The 20,224-nt window shown below is 43.0% G+C and overlaps 1 protein-coding gene across 2 annotated transcripts in view; it reads right to left on the reverse strand.

Annotated features, from left to right (window-relative positions):
- plppr1 (phospholipid phosphatase related 1) overlaps nt 1-20,224 on the reverse strand; it is an 88,517-nt gene that overhangs the window by 13,181 nt on the left and 55,112 nt on the right. For both annotated transcript variants that reach the window (XM_080755857.1, XM_080755856.1), the window contains exons 4-6: nt 10,171-10,303; nt 5,251-5,501; nt 3,658-3,834 (exon numbers count right to left, since the gene is read on the reverse strand). In XM_080755857.1, coding sequence (XP_080611983.1) covers nt 3,658-3,834; nt 5,251-5,501; nt 10,171-10,303 — 561 coding nt within the window. The remainder of the gene's footprint in view (nt 1-3,657; nt 3,835-5,250; nt 5,502-10,170; nt 10,304-20,224) is intronic.

The raw sequence follows: 20,224 nt of genomic DNA on the forward strand, positions 1-20,224 counted from the left end.
TGTCTGCCTCGGTCTCACAGGGGCCGGGTCCCCCTGGTTGTGCCTTCTGGTTCGGTGTCTGTCTGCCTCGGTCTCACAGGGGCCGGGTCCCCCTGGTTGTGCCTTCTGGTTCGGTGTCTGTCTGCCTCGGTCTCACAGGGGCCGGGTCCCCCTGGTTGTGTGCTTCTAATATAGCTTTCATCCTCAGGCTACTCAAAAAACGTTTTTAAAAAATTGTCTAATTCATTATTTACATGAATTAATTTGCATAAATTGTGTCCCGCTATTATGTCTAATGATGAAGTTGAATGGAGGAAAAACGAGCTAAACTAATACAAGATTTAAATATGAGCTCGGTAGGCTATTTTTTTGGACATTTTATTGCGACTGTAGGTCGCATTTTACTATGAAAACTTGCAAAGCTCGTCAGTCGGTCCGTCATGCCTCGACAATACAGAATTTATTCCAATTTATTCCATTCCATTCCATTAATTTATTCCATTCCATCTGACCTCATCAAACCCTGTACACTCAAGACACTGCCCCCGCTAGCATTCTTAGATCCATATATGGAGCTGACCTGACATTCCATTATGTTGATCTGACCTCATCAAACCCTGTACACTCAAGACGATGCCCCCGCTGCCACCCTTAGAGACTCCATATATGGCCAGTACAGAATTCATTCCATATGTTGATCTAACTGCCCCATGCCAAAGCGGCAATGCTCACCCAGCCGGATGCGTGCACGCGACCTCTTCCTCAGGGCGTCTTACTGGTATCTATAAACTCACCAACAGGTTTATATTGTGTACATTTTAACATCATTGTGCTCCATCTATGCATGCACTGTTGCACCAGACGGGTCAGGATGTTGACTTGTAGATCTGCTTTTAGGCAAGGACTGTGTCGTGCTGTGGAGTATTAGTAAACAGTGCTTTTCCGGTCCCTAACATTGTCTTATATGTGCAGTGGGCCAGAAGGAGCGATCTGCATTCTCAAGGCACCGGCAATCAGACGCAGGGATGCCCGGGGGAGGGGAGGCACCTGCCCGTGGCAGTGTCGGTCCGTTCCGCGGCAGACATCGCAACTGCCTAAAAATCACCTGTGAGGTTAGGGATAGGGCAGCGGTTCCCAAACCTGACGCACCCCCCCACATGGAAATATAAACTCCATAAGCTATATAGAGACACACATATTTCCTATTTATCCACATATATGCACATATGAACTGGACTATGGCATATATAGTATGTATTAATTATGCAGCATAGGCTATATTCTGCATATACTTATGCCATACATTGGCATAATATGTTAATATATTTTAAATTAAACCATAGCACCACCATTAGCCTTTTCATGTCGCACACCCCCTAGAAGGCGCTCGCCCACCACAGTTTGGGAACCACTGGGATAGGATTGAAGATTCTGACCTTCAAAGTACATAATTTTTGTTCTGATTGTATTGCTGTATCGTTGTATTGTTCTTTCTGCTTTGGCAATGTAAACGTATGTTTTCTCATGCCAATAAAGCCCTTTGATAGGGTGTCAGCGTCGCTGGTTAGAACCCACCTGTGGTTCCCGACATGCGCTGCCGGTTAAAAATCACCCGTGGCTTCCCTGTAAGGTCAGGGTTAAGGTCTGGGGTTAGGGTGTCGGACTGCTGCCGCTGGTGCCAGAAAATGCACTCGCTCTTTCTCTTGTAGAGGCTCCAGTCTCAACTTCAACAGTTATGTTTTTATATTTTCTAACCTTAACGATCGCCTCGGACTTACATTTAATCAATTTTACAGACGATCCGACATTGCGTTCAATGCAGACAAACTAACAAGACGATGGTCTGTGTTGAAATATACTATAGCATTGCAGACCAAGCAATGTTAAAATAACACAACTACAAGTTCCTGGGAGTGCATCTGGGGGGGGCTCAGGAGGTAGAGCAGGTCGTCCAATGATCCCATGGGTCGGCGGTTCGAATCCCGGCTCCTCCTGTCTACATGTCGAAGTGTCCTTGGGCAAGACACTGAACCCCAAATTGCTGGTTGGTACCTTGCATGGCTTCCACCGCAATCGGTGTATGAATGTTTGTGTGAATGCAATGCACAATCTATGTAAAGCACCTTGGATAAAGGCGCTATATAAATGCACCATTTACCATTTACCACCTGAAAAAGTACTGGTCTGGTCTGACAACTCGGATGCTCTCTACACAGCAAAGGCCAGAGCAGGCTGTAACAAGATGAGGCAGATGTTCTATGAGACTGTAATGGCACTCAACAGATTGCCTACGAGGGGGGTCACAACAGTGCTGGGGGCCACAATAAATCTGAACAGGCTGGTCAGGAAGGCTGGCTCAGTGCCAGCGTTTGGGGCTACTCTGGACAGGTTGGAGGTGGTGGTGCAGCAGCGGGGAAGCTGGATGCTGTCATGGCCAACCACTCACTGCACGACACATGGAGATTGTGGGGCAACTGAGCAGGAGGGGGGAAATTAAAGATTCTTCTACCCCAAAGAGGAATTACAATATACTTAGTCCGTCACGTCATTATTGGTGAATTGTGGGTGTCTGACAAGCGCATGCACTCATGATGCAGTTAGAGAGGGAGATAATTTTTGTATTTGTGACAAATGTGACCAAATTTGACTGAGGGACTGCCATTGGACTTGTTTTGTCATGTCATGTGGAAGCTGGGAATCATAGCTTCAAATTGACATATTGGTTGTTCAGTTTGACCCACCAGTTTGAGAAAACAGCGAGTTGATAAAACAGGCTTGAAAGGTTCACTTCTGTGGTCTCTAACATTACACCTAGCTACATGTTTAAGCATTTATTTCATATTTACATGTCGACTTCAGCTTCAGACACTTATTTCAGACATGCTCTAGTATGCGAAGAGTCCGTCTGTGCTATTAACTCATTTTGAAAAAAAAGGGGGAAAAAGTTTTTCTCCTCTGGTGAAGCTGGAATTTGCGTGATGGCAGGCTCTCAGTCAAATCTGGTCACATTTAATGCTCCGACACAACTGGATGCATAAAGCTCCTTGCACCATTGGCGTAGGCCGTAGGGTGATAAGAAAAGACACGAAATATAAACAGGCAAGAAAAAAAAGAAGCCGGATGGATACGTTCTAACAGCCTGAGCCACACCAACGTTTCATAACCTGAATGAAGTGAGTGCTGCCTTTATTTTTTTCTCTGTCGTTCTTTCCCAACTCCACGTCTCCATCTTTCTTTCATCCCCCGACCACACAGCCACATCCTCTCCACTCCTATGCTTACCAGAAACAGAGCAACAGCTGATCCCAGTACACATCCACATCCTCTCCTCTCCACTCCTATGCTTACCAGAAACAGAGCAACAGCTGATCCCAGTACACATCCACATCCTCTCCTCTCCACTCCTATGCTTACCAGAAACAGAGCAACAGCTGATCCCAGTACACATCCACATCCTCTCCTCTCCACTCCTATGCTTACCAGAAACAGAGCAACAGCTGATCCCAGTACACATCCACATCCTCTCCTCTCCACTCCTATGCTTACCAGAAACAGAGCAACAGCTGATCCCAGTACACATCCACATCCTCTCCTCTCCACTCCTATGCTTACCAGAAACAGAGCAACAGCTGATCCCAGTTCACATCCACATCCTCTCCTCTCCACTCCTATGCTTACCAGAAACAGAGCAACGGCTGACCCCAGTATGAATCCGGCCACCACGTCCGTACAATGGCTGCGGTACTCCGAGACCCGGTTGAGGCCTGCGAGGAAGGCTGAACAGAGCGTGCCCAGACATAGCACCGGCTTGGCAAGGCGGCTGGACTTGGTCTTGATGGTGCTGGTGATGTACATCTGAAATGGGTAGAGAGACTTTTGATTAGATTAGAATGGACTATATTAAATTAAACTAGATTAAGAGACTTTTAAATGGAAAGAAACGCCAGGTGATTCAGTTTGATTCACTGTGATGTGTCCCATGGGGTTTTTAAGGAAAACACTCTCACCGTGTCCTGCACAAAACAAAACAAAAGAACAGAACAGAACAGCAAAGACCTTCATTCTCATTCATTGGAGGATGGATTGAGACAGATCAAACCCAATACCTTCCGTCCCACAAGGCCCTGATACACGTATCAACTTTTTCATAAACATTAAGAATGAACAATTAACATTAACGAGCAACATGATGAGACGCAGGGGAAAAAGCTCCGACTCAAATGGAATGTTTTCGTCAAAGTATTCCCATAATGCGAGTTTTGAACGTTTGATTATGATCATCGCTTATATTGATACAAAAACTGATATTGCGTATCAGGGTCTATAGAAACGGAGGACAAATCTAATCAACAAATGGACGATTTACTGATGTTGCAAAGACATCCTTAACAATGTAATTGAATTGAAGGGTTTTAGAAGACACAGAATCGAACCCAATGGAAATGTATTGCTGTGTGTACTGTTTGTAACTCTTTGAAGGGGAAACAAATCAAAAGACCCTGAACGGGAACGATGGAGAAGCTTGTAGAATTGTAGACATTTCTCAGACAGAGAAATTTAAAGGAGACTCACTCTACCCTAATATTACCGACGTCACCATCGCCGATCCTATGGCTTCGTCACACTCAGCATTGTCTTCACTAATACTGTATACACATTTCTGCATTTTCAATAAGCAATCAATAATAGGGGACACGCAGCCAGAAGTGATGTCTATTTGGGGGTCCTTAGCAATGGAAAAGTTTGGGAACCACTGTCCGAATAGATGTCCTTGCATTGCCTCACAGCCAGACATTCCCAGAAGTCACACCAAAAGCAGTGAAGAACTTGCATCGACTGCTCCGAAACATTCTCATATTGACCTCTTCTGGTGCATGACCAGACCACCGACCAGCTGGTGACCCCGCCCCACAGATTGGGGATCCAATGTAATTTCTGGAAGTTTCATTTAATCCAACATAACCTCTGAGCTGCTTTATGGACCTGGAAGAAGCCAGCTGTTCCTTCAGATTCAACCTGTCTCCTTGATCAAACACAGATTAGTGTTCGCACGTGTGTGTGTGTGTGTGTGTCTGTGTGTGTGTGGCTGCGTGCATGCATACGTGTTTGTATGTGCATGCTTGTGTGGCATACAGTGTGGATTGATCTCTACAGCCACAAGTAGCAGAGACAGGATTGCCATCATCGGACAAGATGAATAACAGTAAGTAGGTAGGTGTGTGTGTGTGTGTGTGTGTGTGTGTGTGTGTGTGCGTTGCTCAGTCTGCTCACCGTTAGGTAAACTGCGGAGTAGACACTCAGAGAAGCGTCCTTGGACGGGAATGACCGCCGGGCGCTCTCCACCACAACAGGGTTGCCGGTGCAGATGTTGCCGTTTATGATGAACTGGTGGTTGAAGCGGCACTCGGTGCCGGTGTAGTTGGGCTTGCAGACAGTCAGGAAGTACGGCGAGAGACCTCCGGTGACCACCTGGCCGGCATTGACAAAGATGTCCGTTGCAAACAGGCCGAACGCAAACACACCTGGGGCACACGAGAACACAAGCAACGAATGAAGTAGCACAAAGATGATGTACACAACACCGATCCCGATACCACCATTTCTGTGTTAGCCAATACCAATACCAAATACCGATACCAGTGTCGTGCTCTCGTGTTGCGTTTATAGCAGACTGCTCACTCACATTGCAGTTTGGGCAACTCGAAAGCAAACTCCACATGCCCCAACATTTAATTTACCCGCCAGTGTCAACCCCTTACATTATTCGCTGATACCGATATGACAAATAAGGGCCAATACCGATACTTTTCCGACACAGTACCTATAAGTATCTCTACTAATACTGTACATTATAGAAAAACAATTATAGATAAACTAACAGCCTACACGGGGCAAAACAGAAAAAGAAGTTGTATAGCCTTAAAATAGGTCAGGGATACTATTGTATTACCATTTAGTGTTAAACAACTGGTATAATTATATATAGGCAGTGGTGGAAAAAGTACTAAAAAGTAGATGTACTCCGTTACAAGTAGAAGTCCTATATTCAAAATGTACTCAAGTAAAAGTATAAAAGTATCTGCATCAAAATGTACTTAAAGCACTAAAAGTATCATATTGCAGAAGTTCAAAATGTGTACAAAATCTAAATAGCCGAGCTTGTAGATCTGCTATTTTCAAATGGCCGAAATGTACATATTGTTGAAGTGATTAATAAATTGAAATCTCCAAAGTAGCTAAAGTTTTCAAATAATTGTAGTGTAGTAAAAGTAAAAACGTTGGCTCTGAGATGTAGTGGAGTAGAAGTGAAAGTATTGGAACCACTCAAGCAAAGTACAAAATTGTATAGTGCTCGAGTAAATGTACTTAGTTACTTTACACCACTGTAATTCAAACTGTAATTGGGTCCAATTATTGATCACAAACAGCAATCAAGGGTGCTAATTTAATGCAGGTACCAGAATCAATCACGTTATGGACTGTGGTCAATTAAGTGAGGTGTGCCTCTCATTCTTGTCTAGATTCTGTTTCAGGGTACTTTAGGGTACGGTTTTCACGTACTTTAAGATGTTGTACAATTCTTTATACATTTCGAGTTACAGGAAAAACTAATGCACACCGTCTTCCAATTTAAGAAAATACTTTAATGGGAATATAACTTATTAGTATACTATATTCCCATAGTTATATTCACATTAAAGCATGTTCTTGCAAAATGTTAACGTGCTTTTTGCCCAGCATTGCTAGGACATGGGCAGTATAAAGTCTTTAGATGTAATGTGAGAACACAATTGAATGTCCTGAAAAGGAATTGCATTTGTCCATGAGCTATTGACAAATAGTCTCCTGGTTTTCATGAACAGCCAAAGTTGGGAATTAGCCAGCTATAAGAGACTCCGAGCTATGTATCCACCATAATTACACCATTATGTGCGCAAATACCAACGGTCATGGTTTTACAAACCGTGCCTCACTTGACTGCAGTTTTAGATGCCGAAAGGAGGTTCTAATGATCAAATAATGACAACATGCACTCCAAATAACAAATAGAAATACAAGAGCACCCTCTTTCTCAAATAATGTTCTCTCAATGCCCCCTAAGAAACATGAGATGATAGGCAAGGCAAGGCTAACATTAGTGATTGCCCCTGCACTGGCAGACCCTTGGGCCCTTGGCACCAGTGAGGTTTGTAGTAGTTTGACCGTGTGTGTGTGTGTGTGTGTGTGTGTGTGTGTGTGTGTGTGTGTGTGTGTGTGTGTGTGCTTTCTTCCGGGTTGTGAAATATGACTGCTGATTATCTGGGCTGCCTAGCCATGAAATTACTCTGCATTGTCTGCTCATTCACCAGGCCTGGAGGGTAGTAGCGGTGTTGGGTACGAGACTGTGTGTGAAGGGCAATGAGAGACAGAGAGAGAGAGATGGAGACAGAGAGAGAGATGGACACAGAGACACAGATAAAGCTAGGAGAGAAGTGAGACAGAGAAGGGGATGAATAGAGTTATACTCGGTCGTACACACCGTAAATAGTATAAATTATAATAATTATGAAATTAAGCCGAATGCTGAGAGGAAGGCGAGAGAGGGGAAAAGAGAGAAAGCTGGCAACTACAAATTCCACAGGAGCCAGTATTCCGTGAATGATAGGAGTTAGACAATAGTTTAACGATAGCGAGCATATACTGTTTGTATGGGTATATATATATATACTGTAAATTTATACTAGTGTAATATAAGTTTTATAAATATTTTACCCATGTAGTGATTACTAATTGGACTCAACCATCTTACACAAAGGTGAAGCAAAAAGGCTTCTCATCCAACACTGCCGCAAGGGCGAAATCCATTTGACCCGACCGACGCGGCGGTCGGTAAGTTCGACGGTCGGTCGCCAGGGCTGCAACGGGAACGGGAGTGGGAATGGGCTGAAATTCCACGGGAGCGGGATCAATAAATCACTCCCGCGCAGGGCTCTGCGACCGCCGCGTCGGACTTACCGACCGGCGGACTTACCGACCGACCCGTCGGACTTACCGACCACCGCGTCGGACCGTCGGACTTACCAACGGGCCTCGGACTTACCGACCGACCCGTCGGACTTACCGACCACCGCGTCGGACCCTCTGACTTACCGACCGACGCGGCGGTCGGGTCAAATGGATTTCGCCCTCCCTCCAACACTGTGCCCATCCAGTTACTCTTACAGTACATCAGTCAAATAAAAAATATGGCCAGTATTTGAACAGTATACTGTATACACAGAGCATAGCAACACAGCCAAGTGATGTCGCCGATTGTGAATCAAAAAGAGTGTGCTACAATCGGAATTAAAGTAAATTAAGTTATTATTATTATTATTATAGAATTAAACCTGTAATATTACAGGTTTATTTGTATACAGCAGGGGTGCCCAAAAGGTAGATCGTGATCTAGATCACAAAGGTAGACTACAAAAAACATATAAATATATATAATCCATCACTTGTATTAAAGGTAGAGTAAGTGATTTCACTTAATTCAAATATCACTTATTTTTTTGTTTTGTTGTGATAATCCTCTCTACTATAGAGTGTGCTGACCATATAAGGAGTTCCTCCCTGTCCCCAGTTAACCCCTGGGGGTCAAAAAACCTTAGCTTTCGTTTTTGACTCTCTATCCTGATTGGACGAAGGCTTAGGTCCCACAGCCAAAAACGAAACCTAAGGTTTTTTGAGTGAAATCACTTACTCTACCTTTAAGGTGACATGATTGACATAAATAGGGCCTGTCAGCTCAAACCACACAATGCAATAAATTGTTTAAGAGTGTTGCGCACAAACATCAGCAGCATTACAAAGTTATATACAAGAAAACCTACCAACAGCCCGGCCGGTTAGCTCAACCGTCTGGGCACCTAGGCAGCTGAGCCAGCCTGATGGCGTGCCGCGGGTTCGACTCCCGATCCCGACGGCCTTTGCCTTCCCTCCTATCTCTCTCCCCATTTCCTGTCAATCTACTTTCAACCTATCAATAAAGGCAGAAAAAGCCAAAAGTAATAATCTTAAAAAATAAAACCTACCAATTCCATTTCTCCTCTCTATTTCCTGTTCCAAGTGTGTCTTATGTAACTATTTCCAGCAAAGGGGTAATCATTATTTTGGTCAGTAGATGTTGAGCTGGTCATTTTGAAAGTAGCTCTCAAGTCAAAAAGTGTGGGCCGCTGGCTGGTATACAGAGTTACAGTATACAAACAGAACTTCACTGTGTATGTGCACCTGTTGTGCTTTCATCCCCATCATTGTTCACTTCATCATCCTCCAGTAGATGGTGTTGAACACCAAGCAACAAGTTCAGGAAACTGTACAGACTGTTGTGTAGTACGCTGTCCATCCTCACTGTACAGGCGGTTGTGTAGTACGCTGTCCATCCTCACTGTACAGGCTGTTGTGTAGTACGCTGTCCATCCTCACTGTACAGGCTGTTGTGTACACGGTCCATCCTCACTGATTTATATCGCTTTTAGCATGTGCCATGCCACATCGATCACATTTAGGAACATAACCTAATCGAATCGCTTGAATGAAGGAATGGCTCTATTGATATACTGTATGGGTGATGCCGTTGTGCTGATAATGGAACGTGCAGGAACTTGGATGGAAGCAATGCAGTACCGACGATACTGGGTGCTCACAGTATGGCATAGTAAAATCATTCATTCCAGGTGTATCCAAGGAACAATATGTAGATTCTACAGAGAAAATGGGAAACCCTTGGGCTTAACCCATTAATGGATTAACTAACCGGTCAGCGTTGTCCTTATATGGCTATTTTTATTACTAATTCTAACATTATGTCCCAATAAAGCCAACCCCAACTATACAGGGGTGAGTGTGTGGCTGAAGTTAAGCCCAAGGACTTCCCTTTTCCTCTCAGTATAAGGTTCATTTTGAGCAACGATTTATTTGTTTTTTTGTCATTTTAGTTATTTGTTCTATTCTTTGAAACACATTTTCTAGCATGGCAGAATCGTCTGGTCACATTTTCAGCAGTTTGACACTTTGCGTACTTTACTTCCTGCACTTTGTGAAGGCAGTATGAGTTACTGCCACGTCTACTCTCTCTGCTACCTACAGGTATGACGAAAGCTTGCAGGTAGATCGCCTCATGTGGTTGTATGTCACCACTCGTTAACCCTCGTTTGTTTGTTCCGTTACCTATGAATCGTACGATGCGCCGGATGAGGGGGTTGAGGTAACAGCAGTCTCCGGTCAGTATAGTCTTCTCCTGGGCCAGGAGAGCTTCCCTCGTCGATTTCATCACATACATGGACACTTCTCCAATGAAAATCTACATGGGAGCAAACACAGAGAGACAGAGAGAGAGAGAGAGAGAGAGTTGAGCATGAGACTCTCAAACAAACATGACAGGCACAAACGTCAGCGATTCCCAGGCCCCCTGGCAGGCTTTCAGGATGTTGCAAGTAGGTCTGCAATAAATCGAACATAACAATATAACATTACTAATATACAAAAACCTTGAAAAAAAAAACATAAATACGAATTGAAAGTATGTCAGTTCCATTGAGCCAGGCTGGAATACAATCGATTGATGGATAAATCGATTTTCACATTCTTCTTCGTTTTTTATTCTTCAGACAGCAAATACAACAACACAGCATGCATTCAAACACTATTTACTCTTGCACAAATAAAAAATGTCCCAACGTTTATCATGTAACTTGGCTTCGGGTCCTCGGATTAAATGCAAATGCTTTTCTAGATTTTCAAGTGGGCCCTGATCCAGACAAGGTTTGGAACCACATCGATAGCAGCAAAAGCGCACACATGCATACACAAACATTTTCCACAAAGTTTTGAGGTGACATTAGAAGGCACAGCGACATTTTGACCCTGTACAAACGAACTGTGTACCAGCCATTGTGTTTTATAGACAGGCTTTCTGCGGGTCCATTAAAGTGGACATTACATTAGACCTAATGGGAAGAATGCATCTGGGCACACAATACAAAGTTCTCCCCACAGTTGCCTGAGGAGAAGCGGGATGCTGAAGACGCGCGGTGTGCGTGCGTGCTTGTGTTTTGGGCCTCAGGGCAGGCAACGCAGAACTCTGTCTCTTCCTTGGCAATGCTTCCCTTGAATGGTGCTTCATCATCAGCAGCAATGTCGCGGTGAACACAACTCAAATCCATTTCTCTCCATTTGGCCAGGAGCGGCAGGACAACATTCCAACATTCCAAAAAGATATATATGGGGGTGGCCGGGTGCGAGTGTGTGTGTGCACTGTGCGCACACACGAGCGTAAATGTGTGTGCGTGTGTGAGATAAACGCATAAATGTTTAAAAGCACTGCTGTACTGGTTCTGATGCTCTGCTGCTGTCAACTGGCAAAAATAATCCATCGAGTTGTTCAAACCTTTCGCTGACTGACTGACCGGTACAAAGACATTCAATGATATGACACACAGACACAACAACCAGTTATAAATACAGCACTTTTGTCATGCTACACACGTCGAAAAGGGCTGTGCCATTAAGTATTTATTAGCCTTGACCCTAATAGCAGCACAAAGCTTCATAGATAGATGAATGATGACAGGTGGGTCAAATGGCAGCCCATCTGAGACCCATCTGCTTTGGTTTGATGTCAGAAAGAATATACAGTGCAACACTACTGTATAAAAGCCCAGAATTTGTGTACTTTGTACTGTGGACCTGCACTGGAAATTCTCTCATTTGTACCCTGCAGATATTAGGAACATTTATGTAATCTAATCCCAACTGCCTTTCAATGCACTCGTATGGTGGATTGACCTAAAGATAAATGAAATGAACGTAATGAACTTAATTGGGTCACATATAATCCCCCCCCCACCCCAAAAAAATAGTCTCCAATTGTCTCCATTAAAATACATACGACACAGACAATGGTCTTATGACTTATGCATTTTAAGGAATTTAGTACGTGGTTGAGCATGCATAAAATAAAGAATCGTTTTTTTTCCTAGTCTCTGTCTAAGGATTCATTCTTCATCTTTTTTAATTCTTTTAGTGTACGAGTCTTTCATCTCTCCCATTTATAGTCAAGATCAAATTAAAGCACACCCTGCTATCTTGGTGCTAAAATATAGAGCATAGTGAATGATTTTAAGAACGGAAGGCTTAATTGCCACTCACTTTTTAATGCTTCATATCAAAAAGCCTTTAAGAGCGATGCGTCACACATCTTCTTAAGGTTACTTGGTATAGATATCAAGATACCATTGATTGGTTAAGTAACCAAAGTAGATCTACTTTGTAACGTTTTAGGTGAAGATGACGTTTGAGGATTGAAAATGTTGGGAATGCAGACTTTTTTATATGGGGCAACAAAAAAAAGTGACTTGCAAGCCTGCATGCATTGATTTACAGTATATAGTGCCTTCATCCAAAGCACTTTAAAATGTATCCTTTACATTCACACACCAATGGCCATGTTAGCCCATTCTGGGCGGGAACCCCTTTTGGTGTTTTAAGCATTATGTTATACTTTAGCTATTGAAAAATAGCAGATCTGCAAGCTCGTAGCGGTTGATTATTTCAGAGCAAATGTTTTTAACTCAAATCTTTGCTTCTCAACAACATCTTTTCAGATGGGGGTCGGCAGCCTATTACATATATTTTTGGGGGTCCTTGACATGAAATATTGAGAAACACCGATATAGAAATATGAGGTTTTTCAGAAAATGTTCATGATTTAGAAGACTTCAGGATTAAATGGGTTAAGCACCACCAACCTGCTGATAGGGAGCGGTTTGGGGTTCGGCACAAGAGTACACTTCAACACAATGCCAAGTGGAGCCGGGTATTGAACCGTGGACCTTCCAATTACCAAAGTGCTGCAACTCCTGAGGCCTGTGGCTCGCTCTCCACTATGGTGGATCTTCACATTTTTCTCCAAAATAAACGCAGTGCTTTGGGAAACTCAAGTATCGAATTAAGGTCATTAAAATCTACCGGTACTCAGCCTTTGTGTCACTTGGCTAATTTTGCTCCGAGCCAGCAGGTATTTCTATCCCCGTTCTCCTCCAGGAGTTTTATTCACCATTTCCAAGTAAGTAATAATTAGGTTTGCATTGCAATTTCCATCTCAGTAGAACCATAATGTTTATAGTAGGGTAATTCATAATGTCTATAGTAGGGGTGCACCGATGTGGACATTCTTGGCCGATAGTCACCGATGCCGAAGTTTGTATACCGTATTTTTCCAAATGGTAGCCCGGGCTGTTAATAATATGCTAAATCGATTTGGACCCCGTCGTTTATAAGGAACTAGGCTGCCATTTGCAGTAGGCCCGTTATTTATTTTTGCACCGGACTGCACCGGGCCATTATTTGGTTACAGTTCCTGTCGAGCATGTTTTTTTTTGTGCAAAATTTAAAAAAAAAATTAATAAACATAAGTATTTTGTCTTTTTGATTTAATATTGAGAATAGGGGAGCTTATAGGCAGTTACTGCTGCTTAATTTATTTGACCCAGATTCAGACTGGTAGCACAGCTGTGTAAAATTCTAATATTATATAGATTTTAAAAGGCTGTCATAGATCAAAAATACATGTGCTCAGTTTTTTAAATAATACATTTGCAACTATTTGAATAAAGGTTGTACACATCAGTTAAATTAACCGCTGGGAAAACCCCTAATTGAAAGAGTGCAGGCCTAACAAGCCACCACAGCTCATGAAACATAGGCTGCATGGCTAACAGGGCTTAGTGCTATACCCTACCATCTCTCTCCTTCCTCTGGCTCTATGACTTATACACCCATGAAAAATTGAAAATATAAATTTCACCGACGCACCGACAAGGCAAACATCGACCCCTACCGATTGTCGGCCGATACGTCGGTGCACCCCTAGTCTATAGCAAGCTACCCATTAGTGCAGAAAGCACGCCACAAATGGCACATGTGACGGATTGAACACCTGTCCTCACATAACAGTACCATGCCTCCTGAAAACAGCCAAAGAAAGGGTTGATCCATGACAACCTGCTATACTGTATATTGTCTAAGAGGATACAGCAAAGATAAGACTCAAGAAACGGCATTGAAAAATACATACGTTTTAAAGCCTAAACATCGATCCGTGTGTGTGTGTGTGTGTGTGTGTGTGTGTTTGTGTGTGTCTCAGGACTTGTCACTTATCTGTGCACACACCTATACGCAGTAGTCTGTGATACATATTATATTTGTATCAGCTGTACACCTAATAAATCCCTTGGCTGTTACTACAGCCACACATGCTATTGCAAAAATGCTATTGCACATTAACGAAATGTTCTATGTTTTTATCCACACTATAGAGTTGATTTTAATGTAATGGTGGTGTTGTGTGTTGGGTAACTGATCGTAAAACAGAGTTGTAAAAGCGCATGCACAGTCAGCAATTCACCCTTTATAGCCCTAAATGAAGGTCCATTAATAAAAAATATATAGACTTCCAACCATGCCAGTATTATTTCCACACTGCAGTGCAAACAGAACAAAAGAGAGGGGACATTACATGTGTACTAATTTATAGTCATCGAATGTTTTGAGAAAGACGGCCTTAAAGTGTTTGGACCCATTTTGGGCGGGAACCCATTTTGGTGTTAGCATTATGTTATGGTTTAGCTATTGAAAAATAGCAGATCTACAAGCTCATAGCTTGTAGGTCTGCTATCAGAAAACTGTCAGGATGTAGAAGACCAAATGGTTAAATCTGCCCACAACGGTCAGGATTGACATCTCATTTCCTTCTCATGGACGTCTACAGACACTCGAGGATCAATTTGACTCTCTCCGAGATAAATACACTGTCAGAATATACTGTCTATTGATTGTCTTTATGTGACAAGTTTATAAACCACTCTACAGGTTTTGCTGACAGTCCTGTGTTCAAGGTGAGAGGATTGACCACATGATGCCAAGGACCTGAATTCAAAAGTTTTTGAGCCATTTTCAGCGAACAGATATGGTGTAAAGGGGAAAATGAGGCCTAGTAGCCACTTTGTTTTGATAAATGCTCTATAAATCATGTATCATTCTTACTATAATTTATTATTATTACTACTACTGCTGCTTTATTTTTTGTTTGGTTCTCAGCTCTTACTCTTACATGAACCTCTCCTGGGTTTCACTCACTGCTTTTGCCTCTGTGACACCTGAATTTCCATTATCTAATCTCATGTTATGTTATCTTAATCTGTGAGATGAAACACTAGATTGTGCAGCCGTGATTCAGAAGGTAGAGCAGTTGTCCCCTGGTTTGATGCCAACTCCTCCTGACATCAGGTGGAAGTGTCTTTGGGTAAGGCAATGGACCGCTAACTTCTCCTGATGGCTGTGCTGTAGGTCGGTGCCTCGCATGGCTGCCTGCCCCACTGGTGTGTGGGTATGTGAACAGAACACATATAGCACCTTTGAAAGAGGCACTATATAAATGCAGACCACAGAATAATTCACTGGCATATTTCGGGGCAGGTCCAAACGGACAGATTTGCAGACATCCTAGAAACTCTTTACTGGCAGTAGTTCGGCAGCTTCTCAGAAAAATAAGTTTTCCAGGCCTTTCAGACATAAAGAAATGTCTGGTAACTAGCTGGTCTAGGAAACAATGTTGTCTCCAACATCGTAATATATTCTCATGTATGATATAGCCCTACACCAAATAAATATGCTGTGCCATGTTTTGCAAATTGTGTACCATAGCTATATTCCCATAGTAATCATTGCTATAGTGTTCGTTCAGCAAAAGGACTCTCTGGGTCTCTCCAGCTCGTTGTTTAGTAAACATAACATAACGGTTTAGGTTGGATAGCAATTTCACTACAGATACAGCATAAACAAGTGGAATTGGAAATGATTTAACCAACAAATGAGCAGACACAATAGGAATTGGAACAGGATCAAATGGAAGAGCTTTAAACTTTTACCAAAAAACGTTTTGTTTTAACCAGGAAATATCACGCAACACCTTTAAGGATGTATTATGCATGCAGGAGAAGTGACTTCTCACAAAGGCTATGAATGACTCCAAGAGGTTTTTATTAGTCAGAGTGTGAATGAGCTGTGGCCAGACACAGCTGTGAGCCGTGTCTGGTTGAAATGGCTTTATGGTAATTTATGCTACCGGTGGGGAAAAAAGTATCATGTCCAAAATGATATATAAAGGGTTGGCACATTGTTTGTCGAGCGACACTTTTTTCGACACTTTTTTCGTCCAAGTCATAAACAACACCAGGCTTTGAGCGTCGACACACCAGTTTCACCTTCTACCACCTTCTAGTCACGTGGAACATTCTGCATGAATCACTTCGTCTCCGCTAATTGGACACAGTCCCAGCCCCGTCATCATTCATTCTGATTGGCTGCTGTTTGCGGGTTTATGGCGCATGTGGGGAGCAAGAGTGCGACCTACAGAGTCACGCACTAAACCACCTGACACAGCACTCTCAAAAGGGCAAGATTAGAACGTTTGACGATGGCGTACGACGGATGTCGTTGCCATGAGAATGTATTGTAGATGTATATCAGAGACAAATGCTGTACAAGAACAGAGGGCAAGAGATAAAGAAGGAGGGACGGAGAAATGGACAGAAAGAGAGAGAAGGGAGGGACAGAGGCAAGGACTGAGGGAAGAATAGAAGGGAGACATGTGGATAGAGTCACTCACCATCCCCGTTATATAAACTGAGAAACCCATTATTTTAATTGTACAATACATATATCAATCTCTGACATACTAAATAACACCATTTGGTTTCATTACTAATTATAATAATTGGTACTCTTATAGGGGGCAACCTCTGGAAGAACTCTAGCAATTCTGAAATTACAATGGTTGCAAATTCAATGTGTTACCTACCAGGAGGGGAGCATGACGTAATAACCACCACCCCAACCTGCCACTTCCCATGCAATTTCATTTTAATGGCACTTCCGATTTATTCAGTAGCATACAGTAAAGAATGTCAGAGAGGATAGAAGTGAGAGAGAGGGGATAATGTGTGCCAGAGTACTCACAAGTCATGGCTTATAAACTATTACCCTATAATTATCTGGCACTCCATTCAATAGCCAACGTTCCAATTGGTAAACCCATTAATTGTAGCTGTCAAATTTCTAATTGGCAAGCCGAAGAATGAAGATACAGTGAACATACTGAATTAGCATAATGCAGCAAGATATGTATTATTTGTTACACTAGCAAGATGAGTTGATATTTTTGCTGTGTTACACTGTTTTATTAAGAAGTGTTAAGGAGTAAGAAACTCTACCAATCTACACACTAACACACCACCTTTAGCTCATTCATTTCTTATGAACAGAATCCGACTAGCTGGACTGTCTGTCTGGCTGTTTGACCGACCGACTGATTGAAAATCTCACTCATATAAGAGGGTATGCGCATGCTTAAAGTGAGTGGCACATCGAGTGGCAAAGCAACATGCACAATCAGATATGACTTTTCTGTGTGGATGTATGGGCTGCCGAGGCCAGAGGTACTTTTTTGCCACAGTAGGCGTTCCTGCATAACTTCCTGGTTTGATGCAAAGACTGCCTAAAGAGGACGAGACGCAAAGACCGTACAGGCGACGCCATGTTGCTCCATGGAAGGAAAGAAACATGCGCAATTGAGACCAGGAAGTTGTACATGCACAAATTTGGGCATGTACAACTTCCTGGTCTCAACTGTGCATGTTTCTTTCCTTCCATGGAGCAACATGGCGTCGCCCGTACGGTCTTCGCGTCTCGTCCTCTTTAGACAGTCCTTGGTTTGATGATGATGTCACGCACATACCCTCTATTCTTACTTATTACATCAAGGGCACAACAGAACTACAGTATGAAGCAGAACATCTTATCTTAATATACTGGGGTCTAATTGGGGTCGTACCGGGGCTCTATATATGGGCCCTTTTCTCCCCCTCTACATGAAATCTGATCGCCGGAAATATTCTACAAGCACACAAAATGCTCTGTCCATCAATAATATTCATGTTTGTGGCAACAGAAAAGGAAGGTTGTGACCTACTGTATACACCCATACTCGTGCGCGACAAGTGATGCAGAGGCTGTGCTCAAAGTGGCAGATAAGAAAAAGTTTGAGTGGTGCACATGAAAGAAAAGTGACTCAGAAGGAAGATCATTAACCTCACCGCTGAATGTGCAGAATAACAAGGTGAGCTGCACGTCGGCAGTGGAGTTATTGAGATGAGTAAAACCCTTGTTTACACCAAGTATAAGAGGAGGGTGGAATTATATTTAGCAAGCTTCTCGCAAATTTCAGCTACATTAGTCTAAATAACAGTAGGAGTAAAACTAGGCTATCAACTAGAAAGTGGCGCCCTGCGGAGCGAAGACCTCTGCCAGGTCTCGTGGCCATTGCAGGACTCTGTAATGTTGCTTTTTCCAAAGATATTGCATTAGTCCAAACTCCAAAGTACTTGGTAAGACACAGCATGTGGAATTCTGTGTGGCACTGCACTTGTATAAGGAAAACACTGTGTGGGCACACAATTGTGCGTTATTCTGCAGTAGGGAAGTATTGCATTGATTTTAATCTTTGTGTGTGTTGATATGTTTTTATATGAGGTGTAATAGTAGAGGCATTGATTGAGCAATGGAGCTACTGTACACTACAGTGGTGGAACAAATGCGACCGTTTTGCGAAGCAGCATTGTATGGCAGAAAAGAATAGTGCATGTATCATCTTCTGCAAAGCATGATCCAAGTAATCGGATTCACGCCACAATAACAACACTGTCGGATAGGCGAGACTATGGATTGGAAAGGTCAATATTTGACCAACTGTTATACTTGTTTTATCAAGCATATCCTATGTAGTATTTACTGACCGCCAACAATGTGCACAGTAAATGCATCGCCATCACCAACTAAAAGAAAAGTTATGGCATATCAGAAAATTGGATGCCGGTGGTTAGAAATCGAGTTAATCCCACCAGACCAGCATGACGAGACTGATCTTTGTGACATAGATGCATTAGCCCCAGAAAGGCAGACTGACAAGAAGATAAAGAAAATAATACATTTATTAGTCAGAGCACTTGAATGTATGAATCCTGTCAAAAGCTTTTTGTCTCTGACCCCGCGTGCTGTGCACGGGTCAGTGCTGCCGTCTCTCTGACTGATTGTGTTGCGGGCAGAGTACACACGCCTACAATGTGTACGTGCGTGTGTGTGTGTGCGCGTGTGTGGAGGCGGGGGGGCAAGTGTGAGAGTGCAGTAGGTCTGACTGACGCATTACATTCACAAGAATATGAAATAACATACAGTACAGTAGTTGCTGTTGGCGAATTGTCTCCCACTAGAGGTTTAGGCCGCTTTCTTAATGTTATGCAAAGCTCAGCCAATCACAGTGCAAAGTGACACAATTGCCTAACTCAATTGAATATAAGATTAGATGGGCTACCCTAAAGGCAGTGTGCACAGCGTAGTGTCACACCCCCCACCCCCCACACACACACACACACACACACACACACACAAACGTCTGTGTCTGTCCCTGGCCTTCAGCCTGGCAGAGATAAATATGCAGGTAGACAAAACAGGAAAGGGCGCACACCAGTGTTGGTGAGGTGCTGGCCTAAGGCAGTAAATAAGTAAAAAGGAGAAAAGGGCCGCACACACGTAGCCACGATGCTGTATATTTATTATTATCCAACGTTTCGACCTAGGAGGTCTTCTTCAGGGAAAATGAGATAAATATCCAAACACAAACTCACACTGATGTCCATCGCACTGGGCATGACATTTTTTAATTGGTGCATTGGATTTTAAAGACATAATTGATATGTTTTCCACAAAGACCAAAATGAAAGCACTTCCTGAAAGGAAAGACAATACGGTTTCAAATGCAGGTTTTGAATAGGAAATTAGCATTCTATTGTTGTTCTCATTGTGAATTGATTTGGGTTTAAGGAAAGCTTAGCTAATATAACCCGGAATGTGATATTGAGGACGGTCTCTCCAAGTTTGAAGAGACACTCGCCCGGCAGTCCGTGGCAAAGAGACTGAGGCGAAAGAATAAGGCCCAAAACCAACCAGACAGACCGGCATCAGTCTTTCCCTGTGTGAAGTGCGGAAGGGATTGCGAATCCCGCATTGGTCTACTCAGACATACTGAACGCTGCACCAAAAGCAGAAGAACCCCCATCCAGAGCGCGACTCGGATGCCAATGATGACGCTGAATGACTGTGGTGACAA

Source organism: Protomyctophum bolini, assembly GCF_963924005.1.
Source record: "Protomyctophum bolini genome assembly, chromosome: 22".
NCBI lineage: Eukaryota > Metazoa > Chordata > Actinopteri > Myctophiformes > Myctophidae > Protomyctophum > Protomyctophum bolini.